Below are 26,861 nucleotides of genomic sequence, written 5' to 3' on the forward strand. Positions count from 1 at the left end.
CAATGCAGTTTTGGCGATGTCTTACATGTCATGTGGGGGCTCAGAACCCTCACCTTAAAACATAGGAATATATTTTATATGTGAGGTATTGTAATAACACCTACCTGCCATGATGCTTCTGATGATAAATCTAAGGTCATGTAAATGAAAGCATACCTGATAACCTACTAAGTCATATATTAGGAGTGTTACTTATTATAAACTGATACTCTTTACTATTATAATATCAATACTATTAATAATTACCTACAGATCACAAAACTAGGTCCTGCTCAGAGAGAGTCTTCTGAAATCTACTGTGACTGCAAAGAGCATAAGAAATCAAGTGACAGGGTGGCTCGCTCTCACTGAACATGGTACGCCTTAGGTCATCCGACCCCAGAAGCCCCTTCAAGTGCACGCCCAGCCCTCAGGCAGCTCTGTTGCCTGACACTCCTCCCCGCCCAACCTCTGCCACGGATCTACTACTCGGTGGGTCTTCCAAACCAAACTTACAATTCCCGTAGACTCAGTGTCTGGAAGAGCTGCCACGAGAGAGTGGTGAGCCGGTTACTCGACAGATTTCTGAAAGAGTGACAAACAAAGGGGAAATTAAGGACAGATCTGGCGTAAGTGACACTCTTGGTGGTGAACTTGGATATTTCATGGGATCCTGGTCTTCTTCTCCTTTGTCCCATTCTGCTGACGATCCATGTACCAACAGTTGAGGCCACCGATCAGGTTTGGAGGGGATCCTGCAGCCTTTTAAAGGGCAATGTTTTACAAATTTAAAAACAAAAACAAAATTTCCCCATTCATTTTCCCATATCCTCTGACCACGGTAAAAGCTAAGGGAGCCTTTTGGAAGCCTGCCTCCTGACAGAACAGACTGCTCAGGGTACACAAGCCAACGGGTATTCTTTTCTATGATTGTTACTCAGGTATAACTGACATGCAAAAAAGCCATCCATGTTTAATGTGTCCATCTTGATGAGCTTCAAGCACACAGTGTGAAACCACCACCACAAACAAGGCCATAAGCACGACCGCCCTCTCTAGAAGTTCCTTTCTTCTCCCTCTTTTCCCTTCCTGTGATAAGGACATTTAACAGAAGGTCTGCCCGCTTAACAAATTTGTTATACAATTTGTATACAATACAGTACTGTTAACTGTGCACTACAGTGTATTGTAGATCTACAGGAGTTACTCGTCTTGCAGAAGTGAAACGGTGAACCCTTTTGCCAAAAAGCATTCTTAATACTCACACAAGCAGGAAGAACCCTGCAGGTCACCTACAATTCCTTCTGGCCAGTCCCACCCCCAGCAAACAGGCCCATCAATGATCAAGACATCAGCCTTTTGTTCACACTTCTGTTCTGCTCCTAATGGTTATTTAATTGTTCTCATTAGGATGTGCAGGGGGAAAGAGTAGCCATTAGTCTTCCAAAGAAAGGAAGAAACACGCCCATGGTTATTACTTTGCCAGGCTCAACAGACAACTTTTGATGTGTTAACAGCCCTTAAAGGCAGCAGTGAGACACTGCCAGAACTCAAGGAGCACCTGGGAACGACTTACTCACTCACGGATGAAAACGGAGAATGGCAAGGATCCCACTTAGGTAAATATCCATCCAAACGTGTGTATTTGCGTCTATTAAACACATAGGTTAAAAATGCAAACACAGACTCCTATTTATACACACACACATATGCTTACACGGGCACGTATATTTAGACAACTTCTACAGCAAAATATTTCTTGGGAGCCATAAACACCCTGCACTGCAGAACGGGGGCTGGACAACTGGTAAGGCCCCTCTGAAACTTATATCCAAGTTACCAACAAAGAAGCACGAGAATTGCAGTTCGCTGTAAGTCAAAGGAGGGGTAGGATGGATGGGTGGGAGGGAGGGCAGGGGCACACGACACCGGGACTTAGGGGAGCACCTTGGAGAAGGTGACACCAGAGCTGAGACCAGAAGACTGAGGAGGTGGTGAGTGCCGGGGGAAGCCTGTTCCAGGAGGCTGACCAGCAGGGGCAAAGGCCTGAGGAACCAGGAGGCCAGAAGGGACGGCGGTGAGGAAGGCAGCGGCGGCGAGTGGTCTGGTAAATAGGGAGACCCCACACCCACCTCGCTGGCCGTGGCGAGGAGTTTGGGCTTTATTTTAAGGAGCAATAGGAAAGCATCGGATGGTTTTAGGTAGGGAAGTGGTATAACCTAATGACCACTGTTTACAGGAGGAGGCTAAGACAGAAGCCGGCCGGCCAATCAGGAGGCTGCTGCAGCTTTCCCGGCGAGAAGAGGGGATGGTGACAGCTGAGCAGATGGGTTCAAGCGAGGAGCTGTAGGCCGTGCAGCCAGAACCTCCTACTGGACTGGATCTGGGAGAGGAGGGAGAGAGACCTGAGCAACCGGGAGAGGGGTAATGCCACCCAGTGGGACGAGGAGGGCTGCAGAAGGGTCACGCGTGGGAGGCGATCAAGAGCCTGCCCTGGCAGATACTGAGTTTGATATCCAGAGAGAAATGAACTCGCCTGTCGCCTGCCTGGGTCTGGAGTTCATGGGAGTTCAGGCTGGGTGAGATCACACAGTGTGTGCACAGCTCGTCACAGGAGCGGATATTCAGATACAATGACGACCTAAGGGACAGGGCTTCCCCCTCTCACTGAAGCAGCCCTGTCTTTGGTGGCAGCCCATGATGGTGCTGGAGAGGCAGCCCCACTCTGAGGGGCAAGGGATGGATGGAGAAAGGAAGGGGACCACAAGCAGGTGGCCCCAAGTTGACCGTTCCTTCTCCGCTGCAGCCAGCACTGCCTTCCGAGTCCCTAAGCCCCGTGCCCCTAGCTCAGCACTCCCAGCAGGGCTCCAGAGTGCTGGCTGAGTGACAGCACAAGTTCCACGAAAAGCTGGGAGACCTGAGCCTACCCACAGCCTCAGCTTCACAGACCCCTAACCACGATCTGTCTCATCCTGCACACTTCCTGCATCACCCAGTGATCAGACGGAACAGCGTGATGACAGAACCGCAGCACGACCACTTGAGGACCCGCCGGGGCACAGCTCCTGCTTCGGGGATGCAGGAGCCAATCAGGCACATATGCCCAACAAGTCGCCGGCTTTACACCAGGTATTGCACGGGGAGCTCAGAACTTAGGGGCGAGGGCAACAGGTTTCGGGACCACTCTACAGGTCTCCACCACCGTTAGCCTCTAGGATGCTTCGGAGAACGGGAGTGACTCATCCCGGTGGAACTCTTCTGCTTTGTGTTGCTTCTCCTGGTTTACATCTATGCACAGGAGCAGCCGTGGCAGAACGCGTGAGCAAGGCCCTGCCCACCTTGAGGTTTTCGCCCCCTCCCAGCGCGGCCTTGAACAGAACCCCAGCTTCTGAAGCTGAGCGGCAGTATGCTTTGAGTCAGCGGCCAGCAGCCCCGGATGTGCCGAGGGCTGGGGAAGAGACAAGCCAAAGCAACTGGCAGGAAGGAGGCGGCCAGCGACAGGGGTGATCCAGGTGAGGCGCGGCCCTTCCCGTTCCGGGGGAGGAGCAGCCAGGGAGGGTTCTGGGGAGTCTAAGGCTGGGGCTGCCAGCAACCTTCACAAAGGTTACACTTTGCTACATTAGGTGGAAAAGTCATGAGAAAATTGGATTCTGAGAGAAAGAAAATGACAGGCAATCTGGCAAATAAAGAATAAGAAATAGCATTACCTCCTTATTCCATGTTAGAGGGCAGAAGGGCGGGGCACCCGTGGCAGCTCCCCTCCCAGCTGGAGCCTCACCTCCTTCAGCTGGGCCCGATGAAGGAGCCGCGACCACCCCACCCTCCTCCCAGGCCCACCCAGGACAGCTGCCCTCTCCTCCTATTGGAGGGAAAGCAGTCCTTACACCTTCTGTGGTCCAGCTGCCCTCCCTGCTCACACCGCCCTGCCTCTCTGTGGCCACGGTCAGCACCTGCCATTCACCACAGGCTCACTAAGCACGAGGGACTGCGCTGAACATTTGGCATTCATGATCCTCATTAATATCTGCAGCAACCACACAAGGCATTGCTATCATCTCCACACTGCAGATGAGGAAACTGGGGCTTAGAAGATGCCATCCAAAATTCAACAGCTCTGAGGGGCCTCACTGCAAAGATTAAGGCAATGGGCAAAAAGCAACAAACCCAGGGACATTTGCAACCAACACAGAGACATGTAAACTCCCAGTACACACACACATACATGCATGGTCCCAGAGACCCAAGGAGTGCAGTGCACACAACCTGCACAACCACACAGAATGTCCTTCCAGAAACACGACAGAAGATGCCAGCCCCAGAGACAAAAACACACATAAGGCAAACATATATCCACCACAAGACAGGCAGGGCACTCCTCTGGCCACCTGCTCTCACGGGCATTTATAAATGTTCAAGGTGCAGACCAAACGGGGAAGCTGAGGCACAGGGCTTTAACAACTTACCACTCACTCAGAACTCACTGCCCTTATTCTCCTTCAAGCCGGTGCCTCACCTGCATTCACCTGTCAGCAGTTATTGATGGGCTAGTCATCAGACAGTTGTTTCATTAAGACCCATCCTGCCTCTGGGCCCCAGGGCAGCCTCTTCCCAGAGCTTCCTCCCTAACAGCTACATTATCACCCTCTGTGGCTTTTGCTTGGGTCAATGGCCAGTTGCCAAGTCACCTGACCACTGGAATTAATTTGGTGAGCAAGAGTTTACGAGATGATGCATTAAACCCTTTCCCAAAATCAAGCTCTGTGACACTGCCCCCAGATCCCTCATCTGAGACTATGAGACAAAGCCATTACATTTTGTCCTGCACTACTGGCTCTCTGGGGCCCGGAGTAATGGACGATGCTGAGGCAGCCGCTGGGCGCTCTGGGAACAGGGCGCCAGACACACAGCTGGCCAACCTCTGACCCTCAGGAGGAACAGGGCTGAGACAGCCCCGCCCCTGCATGAGCCCCCTTTTGTCCTCCAAGGCAAAAACCTCAGGACAGAAGGCAGCCCCGTGACCTTCCTAAAGGGGGCACCCGACTGCAGTGGGCTGGAGCCGGCGATTGTGGAGGAAGTCGTCCTCTACCCTGGGAACCCTACCATCCAAAGGGTCGCTCAAGATGGGCCCTGCTGCCAAGAGAAGCCAACAGATGAATTCTTCTGTTGCTCCAAACACACCAGGTCCTTTGGGGCTGAGAGCTGAGAAACGGACACATAAGCCCCACCCACAAAGTGATCCAGGAGACGGAGGTCTGGAAGATTTCCTGGATTAAGGGCGCAGCTGACATTTGGAAGTGCCTCCTATTCTCCTGGCAGAGGTATGCCCTGTGGGCAGGTCAAGTCTTAGGACTCAAGAGTGTAAGGGATTGTTGGCGGCAGGTGGCCTACCGTCCATGCTAATAAGCCAGGCTTCTCACGCCTGCACCAGTCAGCCCAGCATCCCCACCTCAACATCGTCGACCCTTCTTTGGGTCTGCCCTGCTCCCACGACAGCTCCTGGGCGCTCATGCTTCCTCTGCACCTCCTCAGCCCCTCTCTTTTTAGTTTTATCCTGTGTTGTCATGGGCTGAACTGTGTCCCCGCAAAATTCTTAGGTTGGAGCCATAACCCTCAGTACCTCAGAATGTGACTGTATTTGGAGATGGGGCCTTTAAAGAGGTGAGTGACATTAAATGAGGTCATTAGGATGACCTCTAATCTGATATGACAGTGTCCTTATAGGAGATTAGGACACAGACATGAGGGAGGCCTCAGAAAGGACCAGCCCCCTGCCCTGTCAACACCTTGGTCTTTGACTTCCAACCTCCAAAACTGTAGAAAATAAAAGCCTTTTTTTGAGCCACTCGGCCCTCTGCTATTTTGTTATAACAGCTCAAGCAAATGAACACATTTGTCTCTTTTGCCCCAGGGCTCTGATGGCCAAGTTGGCTGCCCAGCCGTCCCCAGAAGCTCCCAAGTCATGATTTCCATTACTCCATCACTCTGTCTCTGCCCAGTTTGCTCCAAGGAACCAGCTTCCCAATCAGGTTCCAGCTGCTAAGATCCAACCTGGCACCTGTCCACTTGGTCAGCAACCCCCTAGTCATATGCCAATCTCCTCCTGCAAAAGATTTTTAAAAGGGAAAACAGAGAACAAGGGGCAGGTTCAGCTTGCATCCCGAAGGTGAAAGCCACAGTAGCTCACCTTTCCTAGAGGATTCATTCTGCTGCTTGCAAAAGGCACAATTCTGAGCACCGTATGGGCTCTGGGCATTGAGCACAACTAACCAGGAAACAAGATCCACCCGCTCCTGGTTCTGCAGCCTCTCAGGAGCTGTGGCTTTGCTGGCTGCAATCCTGATGGTGTAAATCGTACTTCCTTTGAGAGTGTGATTCTTCCTTAAGATCCAACATCTCCTCAGCTGTCTGTCTGTCCTCTTTTAATCTTCCCCATACCAGAAATATATCCTCGGTCTTCCTGGAGACAGCCAGTTCCCTCCCCTGCCTCGCACCACCAGGATGCCTTTGCAAGTGCAGAAGAATCTGGAGGAAAGGTCGAAAGGAGAACTTCCGGGGCACCGCCAGCCCCAGACAGAGTTGGGGGAAAGGAGCAGACCACGTGGGAGAGCACAGCTGACAGTCTACCGCCTGCTTCTCCCAGAGCCGGGGAACCTCCACCTCATCAGTCTCGCCCTTGTGACTTCGCGCGCAGTCAGTCCCTCACCAGAAAGACTGCAGCCTGCCAGGAGAGGCGAGCGGTCAAGGTGGCTGCCATCAACCTCCTCAGGTGGGAGGGGCGGGAAGCAATCTCCTCACCAAGACCTGCAGCCAGCAACCGAGGAGGCCCCAAGAGCCAACGCCTGGGAGGCCAGCGCCCATGGCAAAAAAGCAGGGGCTGTCACCCAACGTTCCTCTTGAAGACCAAGAAATTGTTTTTCTCCATCATTGATATATTTGCTTTTCCCTCAATTAAATTGCTGTAAAAAGGGGTGGGGGTTAAAGCCATTTGAGCCATTTTTATTCAGCTAAATTACACTGGATGGCACATTTAATGAACTTTAATGGAGCCAAAATGCTTTCTCTAATCAAATCTCAAGTGACATGCCTGGTGTCCTGACCTTGGATGAGGAGACTGGTGGGAGCTTTTCTCCAAGGCCCTGTGCAGGGCTGAACCAGGGTCTCTCAGAGTGTGTTCCTAGGGAAATGAGGTCTGAGATATGTTACTGAGTATTACAGGGGGAAAAAAATTCACGTTGCTTGACAAATGTGGTACTAAACAAAATTAAACAGGCTATTTACTGCAGAACTTCTCAGAGCCTTTACTAAGGGAAGAACCTGACCTCCTGAGCCTCTCAAACTACTGGACCACGGAACCTTCTCCACAGAGTTCCTAGCAGAAAAAACATAACCCCACTTAATATATTTGGAGAAATAATTGTGGTGACAAGAAATACATGTCTAGTCTTTGTCCATGATTCCTGGCTCACTGCTCCAAAACCCTTGGAATTTCTTGAATGATAAGAACAACAGGAGCATCTTTGGTTATAATATTTGGTCTCTTGTCCTCAGTTCCTGAAATTCCTCAGAGAATGAGGCGACTTTTGTAAATCCCTTAAAGATGGGGTGCGGGGGTTACTGACTCCGAGGGGGATGAACCATGCAAAGAGGGGTGGAACTTTCAGACCCAAGTCGATTACCAAGGAGGAGAAAGGGGCTGCAGGTCGAATCAGTCACCAAAGGCCAATGATTTTCTCAGTCATGTCTATGGAATGAAGCTACCATAAGACCCCAAAAGGAGGGGATTCGGGGTTGGGGGACCAGAATGCTTTAGTGTGCCTCCGCGCCAGGCCCTAAGCTTCACAAGGACGGAAGCTCCTTTGCTCGGGACTTTGCCCCTTGTATCTCTTTATCTGGCTGTTGATCTGTATCCTTTAATACCCTTTTAATGAACCAGTAATCTAATGAGGAAACTAGTATCTTAGTTCTGTAAGCCACTGGGGCAAATTAGTCAAACTCCAAGAGGGAGTTGTGAGAACCTCTGCTTTATAGCCAGTAAGTCAGCACAGGTGACACCCTGGGCTAGCAACTGGCATCTGAAGTAGGGGTGGTCTTGTGGGACTGAACCCTTTACCTGTGGAATCAGATGCTGTCTCTGGGTAGGTAGTGTTGGAGTTGAGTTGAATTATAGGACACCCAGTTGGTGTCAGAGAAATGCTTGGTGGTGTGGAGGGAAAAACCCACACGTTGGAACTGGGTGCAGAATCGTTCATCACTGGGTGCAAGGTGAACAAGCTATGTATGGCCTGTGGGCCAGCACTGTTATTGCAAATATAGTTTTACCAAAACACAGTCATGCCCATTTGCTTACGCGAGGTCTGTGTCCCCATTCTAGGCCCCAGAATCTGTGAATGTGTCAACTTCTAGGGCAAAAGACACTTCGCGGGTGTGATTAAAAGCATGGACCTTGAGATGATTATCCTTAATTATCCTGTACAAGGGTCCTTAGAAGCAGTAGGGGGAGGCAGCAAGAAGGTCAGATAGAGGTGACTATGGGAGAAAGGACAGCAATGTCATGTGCTGGCTTTGAAGATGGGGGAAGGCGCTGTGAGCCACAGAACACGCATGGCGTCTAGCAGCTGGAAGAGGCGGTGAGACGGGCTCTCCCCTGGAGCCTCCAGAAGGGAATGCAGCCCTGCCCACACCTTGATTTTAGCCCTGGGGGACCCCTGTTAGACTTCTAACCTACAGAGTCTAAGAGAAGACAATAAATTTGTGCTCTTAAACCACAAAACTTATGTTAATTTGTTACAGCAGCGATTGAATCTAACAGAGGTCACTTTTGCATTAAAGCATCAGAGCTGAGTTGTTGCAACAGAAACCAAACAGCCCACAAAGCTTAAAATATTTCCTAGGTGGCCCTTTACAAAGAAAAAGTGACCTGATCCCTGGGCTAGACCAGCACTTGCCAAAAGAAACATCATGCAAGCAACATACACTATTTAAAGTTTTCTAGTAGTCACATTTTAAAAAGTGAGAAGAAAGAGTTAAAATGAATTGTATTAATATATTTTACCTTACCCAATATACCCAAATTATCATCAGTTCATGTGATCGATATAAAAAATACAAGATATTTCCTATTCTTTTCTTTTTCATACTTTGTCTTTGAAATCCATGTATATTTTAGACTCACAGCACATCTCAGTTTGGACTGGCCACATTTCAAGGGCACAGCACCCATAGGTGGCCAAGGCTCCCACACTGGACAGAGCAGTTACAGGTCATCTCTAGAAGCCAGGCGTTGACTGAGGTCCTGCTCCACACAGGAGCAGCCAATGGGTGGAGAAGGGCAACTCCAGGTGCTCCGAAGGAAAGGCGGGTGCCCTCTCCCCAGGTGCCAAGCTCTACCAAATCCAGCAGTCGCATAGCTTCTCATAGGGTAAGCGGTGGCTCCGGTTGCCCCCAAGTACACAGACACAGCACTAGGTGGCTGCCTATCTCCAGATGTCCTCTCAGGCTGGAGAAGGTCAGGGTGGGAAGGACAAGAGGGGACAGGACTTGCCATGGGATGAGGTGGATGAGAAGGATGTGGCCAAACACAGGGGAGACCAGACTTGGGCACAGACTGCTGGATGTCTTTAGAATGCTGGGCCCATCTGACCAAGTCCAACCTCCACCTTGAAGCCCAAGCTTTTTCAAGCAATCACTTCAGCCTCCTGCTCCCATCTGCTCTCTCATGGCCCACCTCCCTCCCGCACCTTTCAGCCCTCTCCCCAGCACTAACGCTAATGACCCACCATGACAGATGGCACCGGGCTGGCCGCACCCCCAGAGCTCCTTCCCAGCACCTCCCCATCTCCATGCCGCGGCACCTGGTGCTCTGGGCACTGCTCGTGCTCTTCCTTCCCATCCTGCAGGAGCAGTTTCAGCGGTTCTCGAAGTCCGGCCAGTGCCGCCCACTCTGAAACCTTCTCGCCTCCTCTTCCTCCCACTGCCTCCTGCCTGGGCCTCAACTCGAGCCCACAGCTCAGACTGCCAGCTTCGAACGACAGCTGCACATGTATTGGCCTTCCACAAAGCCTGCTTTGCTTGAAAGCAAAGAGCCATTTCCTTCCGGTTTGATAGACTTTATACTCCCTGGAATACAGTAAGTGCTCAATAAACGTGCAGCGAGTTCAATCGAATTCCCACAACAGTTGGGTATCCACATGGGTCTAGGTGCCAGGCCTGCCGCTGCCACGTCCATGCTCTGTGCCCTTGGGTAAGTTACTTGACCTCTCTGTGCCTCAGTTTGCTCATATGTAAACTGGGGATACTAACGGGGCATGTTCCTTTGAGTCGTGGTGAGGATTAAGTGGGGGGTGGGGGATGGCCGATGGGGTGTGGAGAGCCGCTGGCGCGATGCCTGGCCCACAATGAACGTGATCCATCACTGTTCATGCTGGCGCCGCTCCCCTTATCAGCCCATCTCCAGGCGCCCCTGCAGCTGTGACAGCCCCGGCCCCGTGAAGTCACCAGCGGCCCAGGCATGACCCCAGACGCAAGCAGCAACACCATCTCAGTTCAGACAGTAACCCAGTATCCCAGTTTAATGAGCCCCCCGGAGGAGTGCTGGCCTCAGTGGCCAGCCAGTGACAGCCCACCCCTCGCACGCCTGCCCAGGGCCTGGAGGCCCCACAGTCCAGGGAAGGGGCAGCCACTGCCTGAAGCTGGAGGGCCAGAGGGGTGGTAAGCTGGGGGCCTGTGTCTGCATAGTCAGCAGGCCACGAGGCCCACGAAAGGGCTGCAAGGCCCACGGGAGTGGCCACAGGGCAGCTTTGTTCCACACGCTGTCTGCCGCACACCAGACCTTGAGTGTTACTACGGAGCCCATTCTGGGGGTTCTCTTCTTGGGGGTTTCTTTACAGGCAAAGTCACCAAAGCTAGTTGCCCGGAAGCATGTGAGCTCTCTCTGGAGTCCCGGGGGGTGAGGCCTGACAGACCCTGGTGCTCCCAGGAGCGGCCCACTCAGGGGCCGAGCAGGCCAACCACGGGTGCTGGGAGACCCGAGGCCAGCCGCGAGGCGGTGGGCTAGGGCAGCACGGCCACATGTCACGTTGCACCCGGCATGCTCCCCCTAAGTACCCCGTAGCCAGACCACATGCCTGTCCTCATTCCGTGACCCACCCCTGGGATTCAAGGAAAACCTATGGCTCTCCTAAAAACAATGAAATTGTGAGCAGGAAGCCTGTTTAGATATACAAATTGGACCTGTTTATAGAGAAACCTGATTAGGCCGACACTGCAGCCAATACCTCCTTCAAGATGAGTGTTTGGAGGGAACACGGGCCGAGTGCGGGCCAGGAGGAGGCGCCGGTGGGCAGAGCTTCTCCAGCACCGGGTGTCAGTCACCTGGATGCTTGTCAGACCCAGAGGACCAGACTCCACCTCCCTGGGATTCTGACCCAGCAGGTCTGGCCTACAGTTTGCATTGCTAAGCAGTCCCTGCGGGCACCCATGTTGCTGGTTTGGAAACCACACTTCCAGAACCACTGATCTAGTGCGACTTTGTTTTACTGATGTGTTGACTTTGGTTCCTATCAAATCCTTCTGCCCTGAAAAATACATGTATGAGAGCATATAAGCATCATGTGTCCAGATGTAAAGAGACACTCTGTGAGGAGCCGAGAAATTATTGCAAGCGTCCCTGGGGACAAAAGCCATTATTAATAACTAGGAAGGGGACTTAGCAATCCCCAGCTGAAATTTAGTGGGTGGTTGCCAACTGGAAGGTGCCAGTAGGCATTCTGGAAAAACCACTGTGCCTGAGATGACTAGGGGGGGTGCTCACACTCCTGGCTGCCCAAGGCGGGGGGACCCCTTGAGGCCAGAGGATGCACCAAGGAGGAGAGACCTCAGCACAGAGCCTGCGGTATTTCCTTAGGCGCTCAGAGCGCAGTGCCATCTGCTGAGGTGAGGGGGCTAACTGAGGCGTCTCTGGCGTGGCCAGGGCAGAACCCCGGTGGCTTTGCTGACAGCTGCCTGAGGGCTTCGGTTCCTTTGAACCGGAGCAGCTCCAGCCTCTCTGTCCCTCCCTCCCCCGTCCCAGACCAGAGCCTGTGGATACAGGGTAGTACCTGGATGCTGTCTGTCTCCCTTCCAGCAGAGCCCAGAGGGACGTGCGAGTGCCTCTGCCGTTTGGGGCCGTCTTATCCACTAGGGCCGGCCGGGGGCCTCGGTCATGGAGACCGCGTGAGCAGCTAGCTGAAGGATTAATTGTTATGCTGGAGTGCATGGCGACTGAGATGGCAGGGAGAGCCCAGTCAGTGGTGTGAAGGAGAGCTCATGATGGCCCCACTGTGCTGCTCTGGGAGGCTGCACCACGCAGGGCAGGCAGGAATTTTCAAAGTGTGGTCCCCAGACCAGCAGCCCTAGCACCCCTGGGAACTTGTCAGAATACACATTCTCGGGACCTCAGGGCCTAGCACGCGGTCTTGCATCAGCCCCTCTAGGTGATGGTGACTCATGCTCGAGTGTGAGAGCCACAGGTGGCATGGAAACAGCATGGACTTTGAAGCCAGGCAGATAGGCTAGACTCGTGACTCCAGCCCCTCCTGAACTGTGTGACCGTCCTCAGAAAGTTCCTGGCCTCTCTGGGTCGGCTTCTTCATCCTGACCACAGAAGTCATAATAGCATCAGCTTTATGGAGCAACTCTAACGTTACGATGAATTGGTGCATGTCAAGTGCCTGACAGTACTTGGCACATAGCATGTCCTCAATGCATGGTGCTGGGGTATTGCAGATGGTAGTAATGATAGTAGCTAACATACACAATGATTACTCTGGGCCAGCTCTCTTCTAAGGGTTTTACATAGAAGAGCTCACTTACCCACCACAACGAACCCATGAGGGATGTGCTACAACCAACACCACCACCACCACCATCCTCATTACCACCATCCTCATCACCATCACCACCATCATTAGCATCACTGTACCCATCGTGAGCATATCACCGTCTTCATCGTCACTGTCATCACCAGCATCTCTGCTTTACAGAGGGGAGATTATGGGCAGGGAGGTTAGATAACTTGCCCTGAGTCAGGCCCTGACTCAGGAATTAAACCCCAGCAGGTGCTGCAGAGTCTGTGCTCTTTACCACCTACTAGCAGGAGCAGGAGGGGCTGTGCTATTGGGGTGTCATTTCCTGTGTTCCCAGGGGCCCCTGCCTTTCACAATGTCTAGGACAAGATCCTACTGTCCTTAAGCGGAAAGCCTTTCCCAACCCCAGGTCTGGGGGGACTTGAAGTCCTGGTCTCTGAAAGAGGGACTCCAGTCAGACTTCCCAGTGCACCTCCTGGGCTAGCAGGGACCATATGCAGAAGCCAGGAAGGATGGAGATCCAGCTTCTAGCACCAAGGGGCTCACAGGGAAAGGCATGGGGATCTATCAGCCAGAGGTGACCTAGGTGTCCCCTCTTCAGCTGCAGACCAGACTACAGGCAGGGAGGGGCCTGGTAGAGTCACACACACGGTAACAGAGCTGGGATCGGGGCCATTGCCTGGAAGGGCATGGGCCAGCGATCTGAGGCTGGGCTGCCAGAGACTCTAGCACTGGTCAGCCCTGCAGTGTGACTGGCTCATGCTCGGGCCTGGACATACTCAGGAGCTGGGGGTGTCGTACCACAGACATTGCTTCCCACCTTGTCCTGCCCTCAAGCTGAGCAATTCCCTCTGCGTACATCAATCTTAAGGACAGCAAGCACAATGGAAGTGCAATAAAAATAACAACAACGGGATGCTAGCTTCCTATCAAATGCCTGTACCTGTAATGAGCCAGCAGCACCTGGAACTAATAATCCTGACTAAGGCACCACCACAATCCATGTCCTCTCCCACCGATACCCCCAAAGCACGAGCACCACAGCAAATAAGGGCGTAAGGTTTCCCAGAACTGCCCTCCTTGCTTGGCCACTTTCTAGCTATTTAATTCCTGGAGTGCTTACTTCCCCATTCTGAGCCTGTTCCCACCTCTGAAACGGGACCAAAATCTCTACCACATTAGGTGGTGAGCATCAAATTAAATAATACCTACAGGCGCCCCACACAGTGCCCGTCACATGCAGGCACTCGATGAAAATGGACTATTACTCCCGGGAGAGACTCATAAAGGAAAAGGCTGATGAGAGAAAAGGACAGTAAGCTGGGGGACCCGCCCACGGAGGGGGCGCGGGGAGGGCGGCGTCCAGACTCACGGTCCCAAATCCCGGGAACTAAACAGGAGCTCGGGGGGGGAACCGCCACTGCGGGAGCAGCACAACAAGAGAACTCGCGCTGACAACGGCTCGGCAGACGCTGCTAAATGGTTTCCAATTAATTAACTGATTACATGATAGAACAGAAGGGGATCCGAAAGAGCGCTATTGACCTTTAAGAATAATTAATATATCAGGATAGCAAACTCATCCAAGGAAAATAATGAGGAACATTTTAATATTACGTTGAAAAGCTCTGGACGGGGAGGCAGATGGGCCCCATCTGAGCAACACCCCAGCTCCTCCACCAGCTCCTACCCACCACCTCCCACCCAGCCTCTTCCTCCCAGTGCTGAGACTTGCTGGCAGAGCCCTGGGCCTCCTGCCTCTGCTCGTGAGCAGCTGCTGCCCGAGCCCAGTCCTGTGGCCACTCTGTTCGCCCAGGCAACACAGCAGCAAAAGGAGGACAGTGCGAACAGCACCCACACCACTGAGCGCGAAGAGGAATGCCCAAAGCTTCCCCTCCACGGTCCACGTGCGTGTCTAGAAGCCCCTCTCTCCACCGAGAGCACTGCCAGGGTCAGCACCTAGCAAGGACACCACCCCGTGTCTGGGGCAGATGCCCCTCCTCACCCGGTAATTCCCCCTTCATAACCCTGATGGCTAACGGTCCATACGGTCTGCGAGGTCAAGCACACATCCGTCCAAGTCACAATAATACTGCCGGCCTCCAGCAACGTAGTGCTGTTGAGTTGATCTGGAATGAGGTCTCTGCCCTGGACAGCCTCCCTGGACAGTCTGCTCCTCCCAGAATTCCTGGCAATGTCTAACCACACTTTAGGACTCCCTGGAGTATCCTTCCTCGAAGCAGCTCCCCTGGCCACCGCCTCCAGACTACTGGTTCTCCCACCCACACACTCCTGGAGTACTGCGTCCATCTCTCTCTCTCGTCTCACTGTCAGATAATTGTTCTGTCAATAATCTGGTTTCCTACGAGTAAAAATAGGATTTTCCTCTGTCTCTTTTTTATCTGTGATACAAGCAAAACACCTGGTATTAATACAATAGGTACTCAGTAAATACTGCTGAATGAGCCCAAGGATAAATGGAAGTAATTTGGCTGAAAGGAAGAAACCCCCATAAAACCTTCACTTTTCTTTACACAGCTCCGAGGACACAGGATGAATTCATTCACCTAGTACTGATGACAGATGCCCACACATCCCGGCTTGCCCAGACAGTCCCCGGGCACGTCTGGTGTCCCGGATTCTCTTCTAGTTAGTTACTTTCCCTTTCGCTCTCAGAAGTGTCCCAGCTTGGACAATAATTGCATTCAATTCCTGTTATGTGCCAAGCACTCTTCTAGATGTTGGTTTACAGCACAGAACAGAAGAGATAAGTAAATTCTCTGAACAAAGTAAATTTTAGTATCATCCCAGCTTTTACTACATTGAAATGCAATCTCCACCCCTCCAATCATTCAACACATACTAATTTGGTTCTTGGTCCGTGCCAGGCAATGCTAGGATCTGTGGGGGGGGTGAATGAGACATATGCTCCATGGAAATCTGTTACTGCCTGGAAGACTCTGGAGAAGGGGACCTGTCCAAAAGGTTTGTGTGTGGCTTTTGAACTTTCCCCAAGATGTTGAACCATCGCTGGCCCCACAGGGTGGTGGGAGGCAGCCAACTTGGCCACAGCCCCGTATCCATGCATGTCAGCTGGTACAGAACTAGCATCCTCGCTGTAATACCCTGTTATTTCTCATCCTTACAAAGGGCAAGTCACAGAGTATTTGCAAGGAAGTTCAGAGCTGCAGATACGAGAGACCCTGAACCCCATGACCCCAGGGCTGCCAGCCCTATTCCTGACGCCCCTCCTAACTCCCCATATTCTCCGCTCTTCACACAGACCTCTCCCATCCCGGCTTATCCTAAACTGCTGAGGAGTTCAGGGTCCTATACTAGCCATAGTTCTGAAGCTCACGTGGCTTTGCTTCTACTAAAATTCTCCCTGCCACCGCTCACCTTCGTCCCTGGTTTCAAAAGCCCTGTCCCCCTTTCTCACCTTCCTTGACTGCCAGTAACAGCCAAATCCTCTCTCGTGAGCTCCAGCCATGAGACGAGGCCCGCTGCCCCCACTCCTCTCCCTACTCTCATCTTGGGCTCACCTCCAGGGTCGGCCAGAACCTCTCCTTTCTCTGTTTAATTATACTTCTCTGCTCACTCTCTCTGTTCTTGGCCTCATGACTCAAAGCTTTCATTTATTCACCAAAAAATGTCATTACACCACTGTTCTCTATAATTTATACCATGCACAGTCTTTTAGCCTCTGTTGTCCAATGCTGCAAAATGTTTGGGAAAAGCAGTGTTTATCTCTACTCTCCATGGCCTCCCTCGTGCAGAAGCCTGGCAGAGTCCACAGAGACATATGCATGAAGAGATGAGATAGTAACTCTTATCTCACATGGATATGGAACCCAGAGCTGAGCCCCACTTGGTTCCACGTAGATTCTGCAGGAGCCGTTTCTTCACTTTCCCTCAGGCTGTGTGTGAAGACTGAATACAATCTGGGGGTGGGAGGGCATTCATCTATAGAGACAAGGCACTTTGCATTGAGACTCTGAGAAATGAGAAGAGACCAGAGGCAAAGAGCGCATGGGCACATGGACTGGCAAAGGCTGGCACTCCAGTGATGACTGTCCATGCTAGGCTTTGTGAACTGTGTTTCTGCTTACAGTTCTTCACAAAATGCAAGGCCTGGTTTGCACTTTGATCACAAGCATCATCAAATAAAAACATGCGAGGAACTTTCACTGAGTGGTTTGAATTTCATACATCTTGCACCACACACGGTGCCAAACTCAACTAATTCTTTCTTAAACCGACACTACTATGGCTGACCTCAACTTAACTGAATCCTTGGGTTTTGAACACAAGTGCAAACAATTAATTAACTTGCTACACATTTTCCCCTGCTATGGGAACTTTTCCAGAATCATTAACAATATTCATATGAATAAACTGAAGAAAAATTAGGATACAGAAATAATTTTTTGAGAAATAAAAAATAATAGCTAACATTTATTGAATGCTTGTCAGCAACTAGTCGCTAAAGATATTAGATGTTAAAGATATTATTAGTCAATTAAATCTTCCCAGAAACCTTTTTGGTCCATATTATTGTTATGATTTTTTTCTCATCTTACAGATAAACAACTCCATGGCTTAGAGATGAAGTAGCTACTTCAAAGCCATAACACTGGTCATGTTAAAATAATGAATCAATGTGTCTGATTCCAGAATCCATCCCCTTAGCACGCTATTACAGTGTGTACCTGCATGTGTGTGCGTGCGTGTACACGTGTGCACAGGAGCATAGCCAGAAGGTGTCTTCCTCTCCAGCTGGGGACTCTGCCTGGTACATTTACATGAGAGCCTTCCACGAATGAAAAAGGCACATCACACCAAGGACAAGCCCACAAGCACTGTAACTCAGCCAGCTCTGCTCTGCTGCGCCCCCAATTTTTCCCCTTCTGACTATTCCTGTGAGAACCACCACGTAACAATCCACTTGCTCTGGGCCTCAGTCAACAGAAACAGAACATGCTTGGTAAAAAAAAAAAAAAAAAAAAAAGAGTGTAGCAATCCTGGACCACAGACCTAGAAACTCTGTCTGGAAGGAAGAAGCTCCACTCCAGCTCAGTCCTCCAAAATCCATGGCCCTAGGCAATTCCCCAGGTCAGGGCAACTGAAGTCATAAATCATAATCCTTCTCCCCGGGGTTGGGCTGAGGGAGAGGAGGGGAGGAGCAGACCTTCGTCCCCTCCCCTCCCCTGCTTACATCTGGATCCCACTGGGCAGGCTGGCAGAGAGCAGGCCGCCTGTCCACCACATGTGCTAGCCTCTTCCCAGATGCCACGTGGCAGTTACTTAGGGACACAGGTCAGCAGCCCACAGCTGTGATGACGCTAGAGAGAAGCGGGGCCAGGGCCTTGGCAGCCTCTCTCAAGGGAGCAGTTTGCAGCTCACCACGCCCAAGGGCTCTGGCCATGGTGCTGAATCCCCAGGGAGAGGGACACGGAGGCTGAGAGCTGGGTAAGCAAAAACAGAGATAGTGAGATACCAGTTTTCCTGCCAAGAAGATAAACGAGTTTTCAATATTCATTTTGGGAAATCTGGGTCCCTCACCACCCTCAGAGAGGTGATCCAGTCTCTGCAACATGACACAATGGAAAGAACATGAGTTCTAGAGCAGATACTTATGGATATGAATGTGTATCTCCAGCTGTGTGACCTTGGGCAAGTTACATAACCTCTCGGAGTCCAGAGTCCTCATTTGTAAAACAGGAAGAGTATCATTTATTCAAACAAGATCACTGTTGGAAGAGTGCCTAGTAGAGAGCTTAACACAATAAATATTTCTTCTCTCTTTCTCTTGGCTTAGTTCCCTGCTTGCTTGCAAATCCATGTGTGAGCGTGTGTGTATAAGCACGTGCACACACACACACACAGACACACACCCTCCCTGAGATTTTTCCTTCTTCCTATATAATACTGCATGACTTCCTTCAAGGACAATTTAAGACTTGTGTCCTTCTTGAATCCTTCCCCAACATCCCTGGAATACAAGAATCTCTCTGCCTAGTACGGCCAGCACCAGCTGGCAGATGCTAGTATGCCGGCATCTCTGGTCTAAGAAAGCTAATTTTATCTCCCCAACTAGACTGAATATTCCAGCTCCACCTGGCCCTAGTCTGGCCTTAGTATCTCCATCCCACCCCTTTCCCCCAAGACGTGGTGCTGGCCACAGGGATATTACCTGCATTTAACAAGGCCTATCATACCATTAGCCATATAACCACCTAATACACACTTTGAATCTAACAATATTTTAATGTTTTCAAGCAACTCTTAAGTTAGTTTCCAGCAATGACCCAACTACCGTAACATTGCTAGTAAAACCCATGTTGGCATGTGCTTCCCATGTCACAGGAAAGGGAGCAGGAAGAGCAAGGTAGTGACTGATCTGGGCTACGTCTTGGGGCAGCATCCAGACCCTGCGGTCCAGGAACCAGGTGAGTCTCCTCCCCATGTCGGCAATGACTTAGGACACAGCTCAGCGCAGCAGAAAAGACAAGGAAGTTGGAGTCTGAGACCTAGATCCCGGGTCATACTTCACTACTTCTAGCTCCAAGGCCTTGGACCACTAAGTCTCTCAGTTTCCTCAGCAATAAGATAGGAATGACAGTAATTGCTACTTCACCGTAATACTACACAGGACACGAGACGGTGCTTTGAGATGTGGTTTATAAAGCACTAAGCCGTGCTGGTTATGAGAACAAATTGCTCAGGGGATTGGTCATTAGTCATAAAAGGAACCACATCAGTGAGACTCTCCTAACATCACACCACGCAGTGACCATCCCCTCCACGTCTACCTGCAAGGCCCCAAACAGACACGACCACTCATTTCTCAGCTGCTTAGGGAGACCCAATAGGTGCCTAGCATGTTCTAGGCACATCAGTGTAAGTATGAGTCTGCGACAACAGAAACAAGAAACTGTACAAAATTCTGGTTATGATCCACAGTTATAGAAAAACAATGGCCTGATAGCTGTAGGGAACTTGCTATGTGTCAGGATGTCAAATGTAACATCTCGGCCAAGTCCCAAAACAAGCGTATGAGGAAGATTATTTTATTGCCAGAGGAAGAACCAGCTCAAAGAGATTAGACGGCTTGACCAAGATCCTAGAGCTGGTCAGCCCCTGACACCAATACTTATGTGTTCAAGGACAACAACAGTATGCCTCCTCTAGATGCTTAGCCAAAACTAGGGTGGGTGGTACAGGGCAAGAAAACCCTAGGACGGCCCAAGCCCAGGAAATCACTCAATAAATACTGTTGATGATCTCTGAAAAGATTAGTATGGGCTCTCAAGTATGCCTACTCAGAGACTTTCCAGAGATTGCTCAGGTCAAAGCAGAGCTACACCAGCAAGAAAGGAAGGAGAAGAGGAGTAAGGAAGGGTGGGAGGAAAGAGAAAGAGTAGAAAGCATTTATTAATATTCTGGATGGAGTTCTGACTGCTTAAGCTTTATTTAAGAACATGCCTGACTGTATAATAACAAGGCCTTAATTTGTTTTCTTTTCCGTGCAATAAATAAGGAGCACCTGGTTGCTCTTTGCGGACATTGCCCTTGCTGCCATCGGCAGAGGCTCCTGATTACAGACGGTCAGCTGGCACAGGAGAGGCAGCCCCACTGCCACCAGACGGGGTGAGCTGCCTGCCCCCGAGGGCACAGCTGGGCTCGCCAGATGTGGGAAAGGACAAGAGGACCAAGGTGCCCCTTTATTTTTGGAGGAAGACATGGGGTGGGTGGTGAAGTCACCCCTCTTAGTCTCCCTGTAGAACAGGCACTCAGTTGGTGGCACCTGGTTCTGAATGGCACCCACATGGGGTGGCACCTGGCTCCGTGAGCACCAGGGGAGGTTGTTCGGTCTCTCAAGGCAGAAGCCCACTTTCTGTTGCCCTGTGTCTGCGCCCAACTCACTGGAAGCCTCTGGGCTTTGGCCCCACCCAATGCAAAAAGGGAAGGATGAGCCTGCTGACCCTCCACCGAGTCATCCATTCATTCATCCACTTACGTGCCTGCCACGTACCAGGGCTTGCCAAGTACTGGGTGTCCGGTGGCAGAGGAAAGGGGCAAGATGCCTATCCTCAGGGAGCTTTCAGCCCAGTACGGACAGCAAACATCATCTAATTTAAAGTATAATATTTAAATTCAAATATATATTTATTGGAACACATGCAATGGAAGAAGAAACAGGGACCTGCAGAAAGTGACGGCAAACAGCGTCAGGGTGGGGAGGGGCAGTGGAAAGCTTTCAGCTGACCTTGAGCTGCAACCAGAAGGAGGAGTGGGCACTAACACAAGACCCAGGGCCTGGGTCAGCAGGTGGCACGGAGCCTTGCCGGTTTGGAAGGAAATGCCACACAGCGAGAGAGCAGGTAGTACAAGAGGAGGCTGGTGGGACATGTGCGTGGAGGACCATTAGAACAGTCCCTGGGCTGGTCCCCGGCCTGCAGCATGCTGTCTGGCCAGGTCCCTGCCCGGGCTACACGCTCACCTGACAGACTGAGGCGGAGTCTGTCTCTAAGCCTAAGAGCATCAGAGGCACATTCGGGAGAATCAGATTGAAATATTTGAACAGTCTATTGCCAGTTACATGGAAAACAAACGTGAGGTCGGGTGGGAGATTGGAAGTTCTAGGGAGACGTCTTGGGACACTAGGATGTAAGAGAGGCTGGGGCCCTGGGCAGGGAAGCACAAGACCTTCCTCTGGAAGGAGAAATGGAGGCATCAGCCCCCGGCCTTCTGGCAGCAAACGAGGCATGGAGGGAAGGGGCCCGGCCCTGCAGCCCCAATTCTGCCTCCTGCCCTGTCATCTAACATGACCAGCTCTGCTGCCTTAGTGACACAGCTCCAACATTGCCCCAACCCCGCAAATCAATCCCAGACAGAACATCCCCCTGAGGCCCTGTCAGGGGCTCAGCTTCCGCGCTTGTCAAAGTCCTTTCCTGACATGATTCACTCAACCCTCACAATGACCCTAGAAAAAAATGCAGGCAACAGGACTGGGCCCACTTTACAGATGAAGAGGCAACCGTTTTGCTATCTAAGCAGAACAGGTCTGCACTATTTGTGCATCCTGACATGTTGACCATCACCAGGGCTTTTGAGGAGCAGCTCAAAGGCTAGCCCACCACACCCTTGGGGCTTGGACCTGCATTCGGGTTCCCAGCAGACCCTCCACAGGGTCCCAGAGGACTCCTTGACCCTCATCACTCCGGAAAATCAACTCAACTAAGATGACCGCCCCTAACCCCAACCCAGGGAGACTCCAACTGAGAGCGAAGGCCTTCAGCAAGACAGAGAGGCAGGTGGCCTGAAGCGGTGCCGAGCAGCCCTACAGAGAAGTCAACCCCTCTGCCAGTACAAACTGGCCCCTGCCAAATGCAAATGGGATGAGAGTTATCCTGGGCAGAGGCTTCAAAACCAGGGAAGACACAGAGGCTTAACCACATTAAAGAAACGAGGATGTAAACTCTGAGGTGGGGAGATGACGGCAGGGAAGTAGAAACGCCTGTCTGGAAAAAGGCCAGGACACAGGGCTGATGCAGGCGGCAACGGATGCTTTGGACTCAGAGAGCCCCCCGCTCTACACCCAGCTCCTGCATCTCCCCCCACACCTGGCTCCAGGTCACTAGCGCCCCCGTTTCCTGCCTCAATTCTCCCACGATATACACTGATAAAGCTCCCTCCCTGACAGTAACCACACACTGATACCTCCGATGAGCTGGCAAGGGTGCATGGCCTTGAGGCCACCCAGGAAGACTGGGGGGATGTCAGGGACTCCACTGGCTGTCCCAGATTCCCCAACCTGGCTGGCTAACTCCCTCACCCCCTGAGATTCTGGTCTCCCATTTACTGGGTCAGAATCCCAGAGAAGCCTGAGATGCAAGCTACTGGAGCTGGGGTTCCAAATGCCTTTAACAAGGACTGAACCTCTGAGCCTCTGAAAGAGCTTCCCAAATACAAGGCAGACCTGCATATGCGGCCACTGCAGGGGGCGCTTTACGTTCACTCTTTCCTCGCCAAAAGAGCCCTGAGAGTTGGGAGTTATTTCCAGCATTCTGAGAAGGATCCTGAGACGCAGCTCCTGGGCCAAGAACACGAGGCGCCGGCAGAGCAGGAGCTGCAGCGCCCACCTCCAAAGTGCGTGCTGCGCTCTCTCTTCATTCACTCCATGGTTTATTCATTCAGGGATTCATTCCTCAAACAAGCATTTAACATTTAAAAAAAAAAAACATGATTTAATAAGGCTTAGTCTTTGCCCTCTGAGGAGTTGGCACATTCTAGGGAGAAACACACCTTAAAGGTGTGTTTCAGGCTGGACTCCTCAGGTTTCAAGGTGACGTGGGCAGTGGCCCGTGTGGAACAGCCACAGTGGTGGGCCACGTAAAAGACCCCCCAGAAAGGGCAGAGGCCCCTCCGGACCAAGGCAAGCCCCAAGAAACAAAGGAGTTAACCCAGCAATAAAAGAGATTTTCACAAACCCATCAGGAAAAAAAAAACCCAGGGAGAAAAAGACACCAGACTGCCAGCCTACTAAGGAATGAAGAGGGACAAAAATTAATGACGACTCCAAAATAGCCACGAGACTAATCTCATTTTCTAAATCTGTCCTTAACAAGAAAAATGGAGAGAAGAGATGTGGACAAATGGGAAGTAATGAAGCCTTAGGGGAAGGAGAAAAAAAAAAAAGAAAAGAAAATCTACTGCGAATAATCAAGGCTGGAAAATATGGTCTAAACCCCTGGGGTGGGAGACCCGAAGCCCAGAGGCCAGTATTTACTCAGCATCAGACTTAGTTTTTCGAAGGCACAGCGGACAAGGTCACAAGAAAACTCCTCAGGTTCAGGCCAGAGGATCCTAGAGAATGGAGGTGCTGACATCATCAAAAGGAACACAGCCTCTGTGGTGAATGCAGGGCCTCAACCTAGAGCATCATAAAACCCTGCCGTGCCCTGGCCAGCGAGTGGGTCGTGTGGGCCTGGCCTGCGTGGATGAGAATGTTGTCCACAAAGCAAAGTGAACAGGAAGAGATCATCAAGGAGAAACATCAGCAAGCCCAGGACCACAGGGAGTCTGAAGGAGAGACACAAACAGACGGGAAAGAAAGAAATTCAATTGAGGAAGTTTGCTACCTGCTTCACTAGGAAATAAGCAGCGGACCTTCCCAGGGCCCTAGAGACGTGACCACCCAGGAGACCGAGGGTGTGAGCAGACTGGAAATGGACTTTCTTTGGAGGCAGCAGATAAGGTGAGTGGAAACTAAGCAACTCCAGGTTGAAAAATCTGGGGTTTGGTGATTTCTAGGGTTTAAACCACATTTTGGTTCAATAGGAGCAAAAAGGATCCATTTAAAAGAGGAACAGGAAAGACTCTGCCTGGTGTCCTCAGGTGTCCCGGGAGCTGGGATATGGGAAGACGCAGGGACCTAGGCACGTCTGCCGGAGTAATGCAGCTTGACTGCGCCCAGGAGGTCTCAGGTGTCGAGGCTGCGTGTGTCAGCACAAGATTCTGAGAGGTCAGGGCGGCGGCCTCCGAGTTCACATACTCTGGTCCACACCCCCTCCTTTCCCACTCCCAGCCTCGGATTTTGTACTGGAACCTTCCAGCGACAGACAGGGTGCTGCTTTCTACCAGGGCCAAAACCAGCCAGGGCTGGTTCAGGAAACCTCCCCAGAAATAAGCAGGTTGAAAGTCCACGGCTCCGGCATCCGCACTTCATAAGCGTGGGTTTACCGCCACCTGCCCGTTCAGCGGCTCTGTCCTCTTGGCTGAGCACCCACTCTGAGTGACCCTGCCAACAGCCTCCGTGAGCATCATCCGGGAGACTAAGGGACGAGGCCCACTCACCTAGACCCTGCCGGCACCCAGGACAAAGCAGGACTCGGTTTCCAGCTCCCCCTTAGTGGCCTCCCATGGTCCTTCTCCCAAAGTATCTCCCATTTTGACAGATGCTGCTCTGAAGCTCACTGCCTCACCCTGGCTCTCCAACTGGGTTCCCAAGAACTGACACCAGCCCAGGCGGCCCTGAGCCGGCCACGGCCGATGGACAGTACAGTGCAATTATTAAGAAGACAGGCTCTGGAGCTCCACAGGCAGCCCACCTACCATCGGCTTCTGTCTCTGCCTCCTAACAGCTGTGTAAACTTAGGCACATCGCTTAACCTCTCTGTGCCCCATATTCCTCATCTGTGAAATGGAGGCAGCACAGAATGATTTCCAAATCCCACTCCCTTAGAATTCTATCCGAGTTTACCTGCTGGCCAGAGTCAATGGCCTGGAGCCATGAACGTGTGTCTGCGCAGCTCTGGGAGGAATTCCAGATGGGAAAAGGGCTGTGCCCACCCCACAGTGAGCAGCAGCCCCTGTGCCACCAGCAGGCCACCCACTGAGCCGATCCCACACTTCTCCAAAGACCAGCCCCACCGTCGCCTCCTCGCCACTCCAGCCCCCCTCTGATGGACAAGTGCATTTACAGCCTACACCAGTGGCCCCTCCACTGCCTTGTATCAGAAGCCTGGAGGAAGTCAACCTTTGGTGCAGCGTGTCAAAGGTGTGAACTGTGTCACAAATAACCCATAACTCTCATAAAGAACCACCACTTGCTCGCAATTTGCTGTATACATACAAATTAGAGATGGTGCAAAGCCACCCCCACAATAGCATCCCTCTCACTCGTGTCCTGAGGCCCTTTCTTGGGTAAGAAAGGAACAGGATGACAGCCAAAGCACCGAGAGTCAGTAGGCACTCCTGGTGGCCCACCCACCCCAGGCACTGCCTACAGCCACTGGCATTCCTGGCTCATCTGTTTTGTTTAGGTTTTTTTTGCCATGGCAAAAGTTTCTGTCTTTGCCCTACTGCACGTCCGCAGAAGGTAAGCTATAGCTCTGCCCCCATCATCGACCCAGCGAGATTCAGCCCAGTGGAGCAGCCTCCACCTGGAACATTAACACCCTCTGTCCCCAGGCAAAGGGCAAGGACACAGAATGGACCACACACAGGCTCTAAAAGCTTCTGCTAAGGAGAGACACAGGGTGGACACACACACACATGCATGGATGCACGTGCACACATATGCACATTCCGTAGTTTTACTGATGTGCAATTCACATACCACTCAATTCACCCACTTAAAGTGTACGATTCCATGGTTTGTAGCCTATACAGTGTGGTGCAACCATCACCAACCATAATCAGTTTTAGAACATTTTTCATTCCCCCAAAAGAAACCCCATAGCCAGTATATTCCTGGCTTATCTTAACCATAGTGGGGATTATAAATTATGAGGGCACTCTTTCATGCCCATGAGATTATGGCATGACATTAATCTCACTGATCACATCTATAATAGAATTTTTCAAATGGCTGAGACCAGCCACCATACACCTCTCTCTAGGACATCCCTGGGCAGGGTTCTTAATGCAGGGTTCTTAATTCAGGGCTCAAAGACAATCTGTAAATCCCAAAAACATGTGAAAAATGGTGTGTGTGGTTTGCATATGTATGGGGATTTTTATAAAGAGAAATGCCATAGTTGTAATCACATTCTAAAAAAGAGATTAGGTCCCAGTGTCCTGATTCTGACAAGACCCCACATTCCCCAAACAACTGGTAAACCCTTAGAGACAGGAGTCATGTCTTATATGTGATAAATCCCCTGTAGCATGCAGCACCTGGGGGTGGGGAGAACATGGAAATCTTAATACACACTTCTCTACATATTTACTCAGCTGCATACTGAGGTGACCGTCCCACTGTCACCTAAAGAAAAATAATAGCTAACATATAAAAATAGTAACAGCTAACATATATTCATTGCATTCCTATTATGGGCCAGACACTCTTCTCTGTGCTTCTTATGCATTAACCCACTTAATCTTGCTAACAACTATATTACCCCCATCTTCCCAATGAGGAGATTAAAGCACAGCTATGCAGCTATGTTCTGTAATGTGCCAGGACAGACAGTATATATGAGAGATCCAGAGTTTAAACTCAGGCAGCGCGGTTCAACAACACATCCTCTTAAC

General features: G+C 51.2%; 1 protein-coding gene across 5 annotated transcripts in view; it reads right to left on the bottom strand.

Moving 5' to 3' along the window:
* The window catches only part of NTRK3 (neurotrophic receptor tyrosine kinase 3), a 350,817-nt gene that overhangs the window by 255,158 nt on the left and 68,798 nt on the right, over positions 1-26,861 (bottom strand). For all 5 annotated transcript variants that reach the window (XM_057494679.1, XM_057494680.1, XM_036931897.2 and 2 more), the window contains exon 5: positions 496-564. In XM_057494679.1, the coding sequence (XP_057350662.1) occupies positions 496-564 (69 nt within the window). The remainder of the gene's footprint in view (positions 1-495; positions 565-26,861) is intronic.

Source organism: Manis pentadactyla, chromosome 18 (genome assembly GCF_030020395.1).
Source record: "Manis pentadactyla isolate mManPen7 chromosome 18, mManPen7.hap1, whole genome shotgun sequence".
In the NCBI taxonomy this organism is placed as follows: domain Eukaryota; kingdom Metazoa; phylum Chordata; class Mammalia; order Pholidota; family Manidae; genus Manis; species Manis pentadactyla.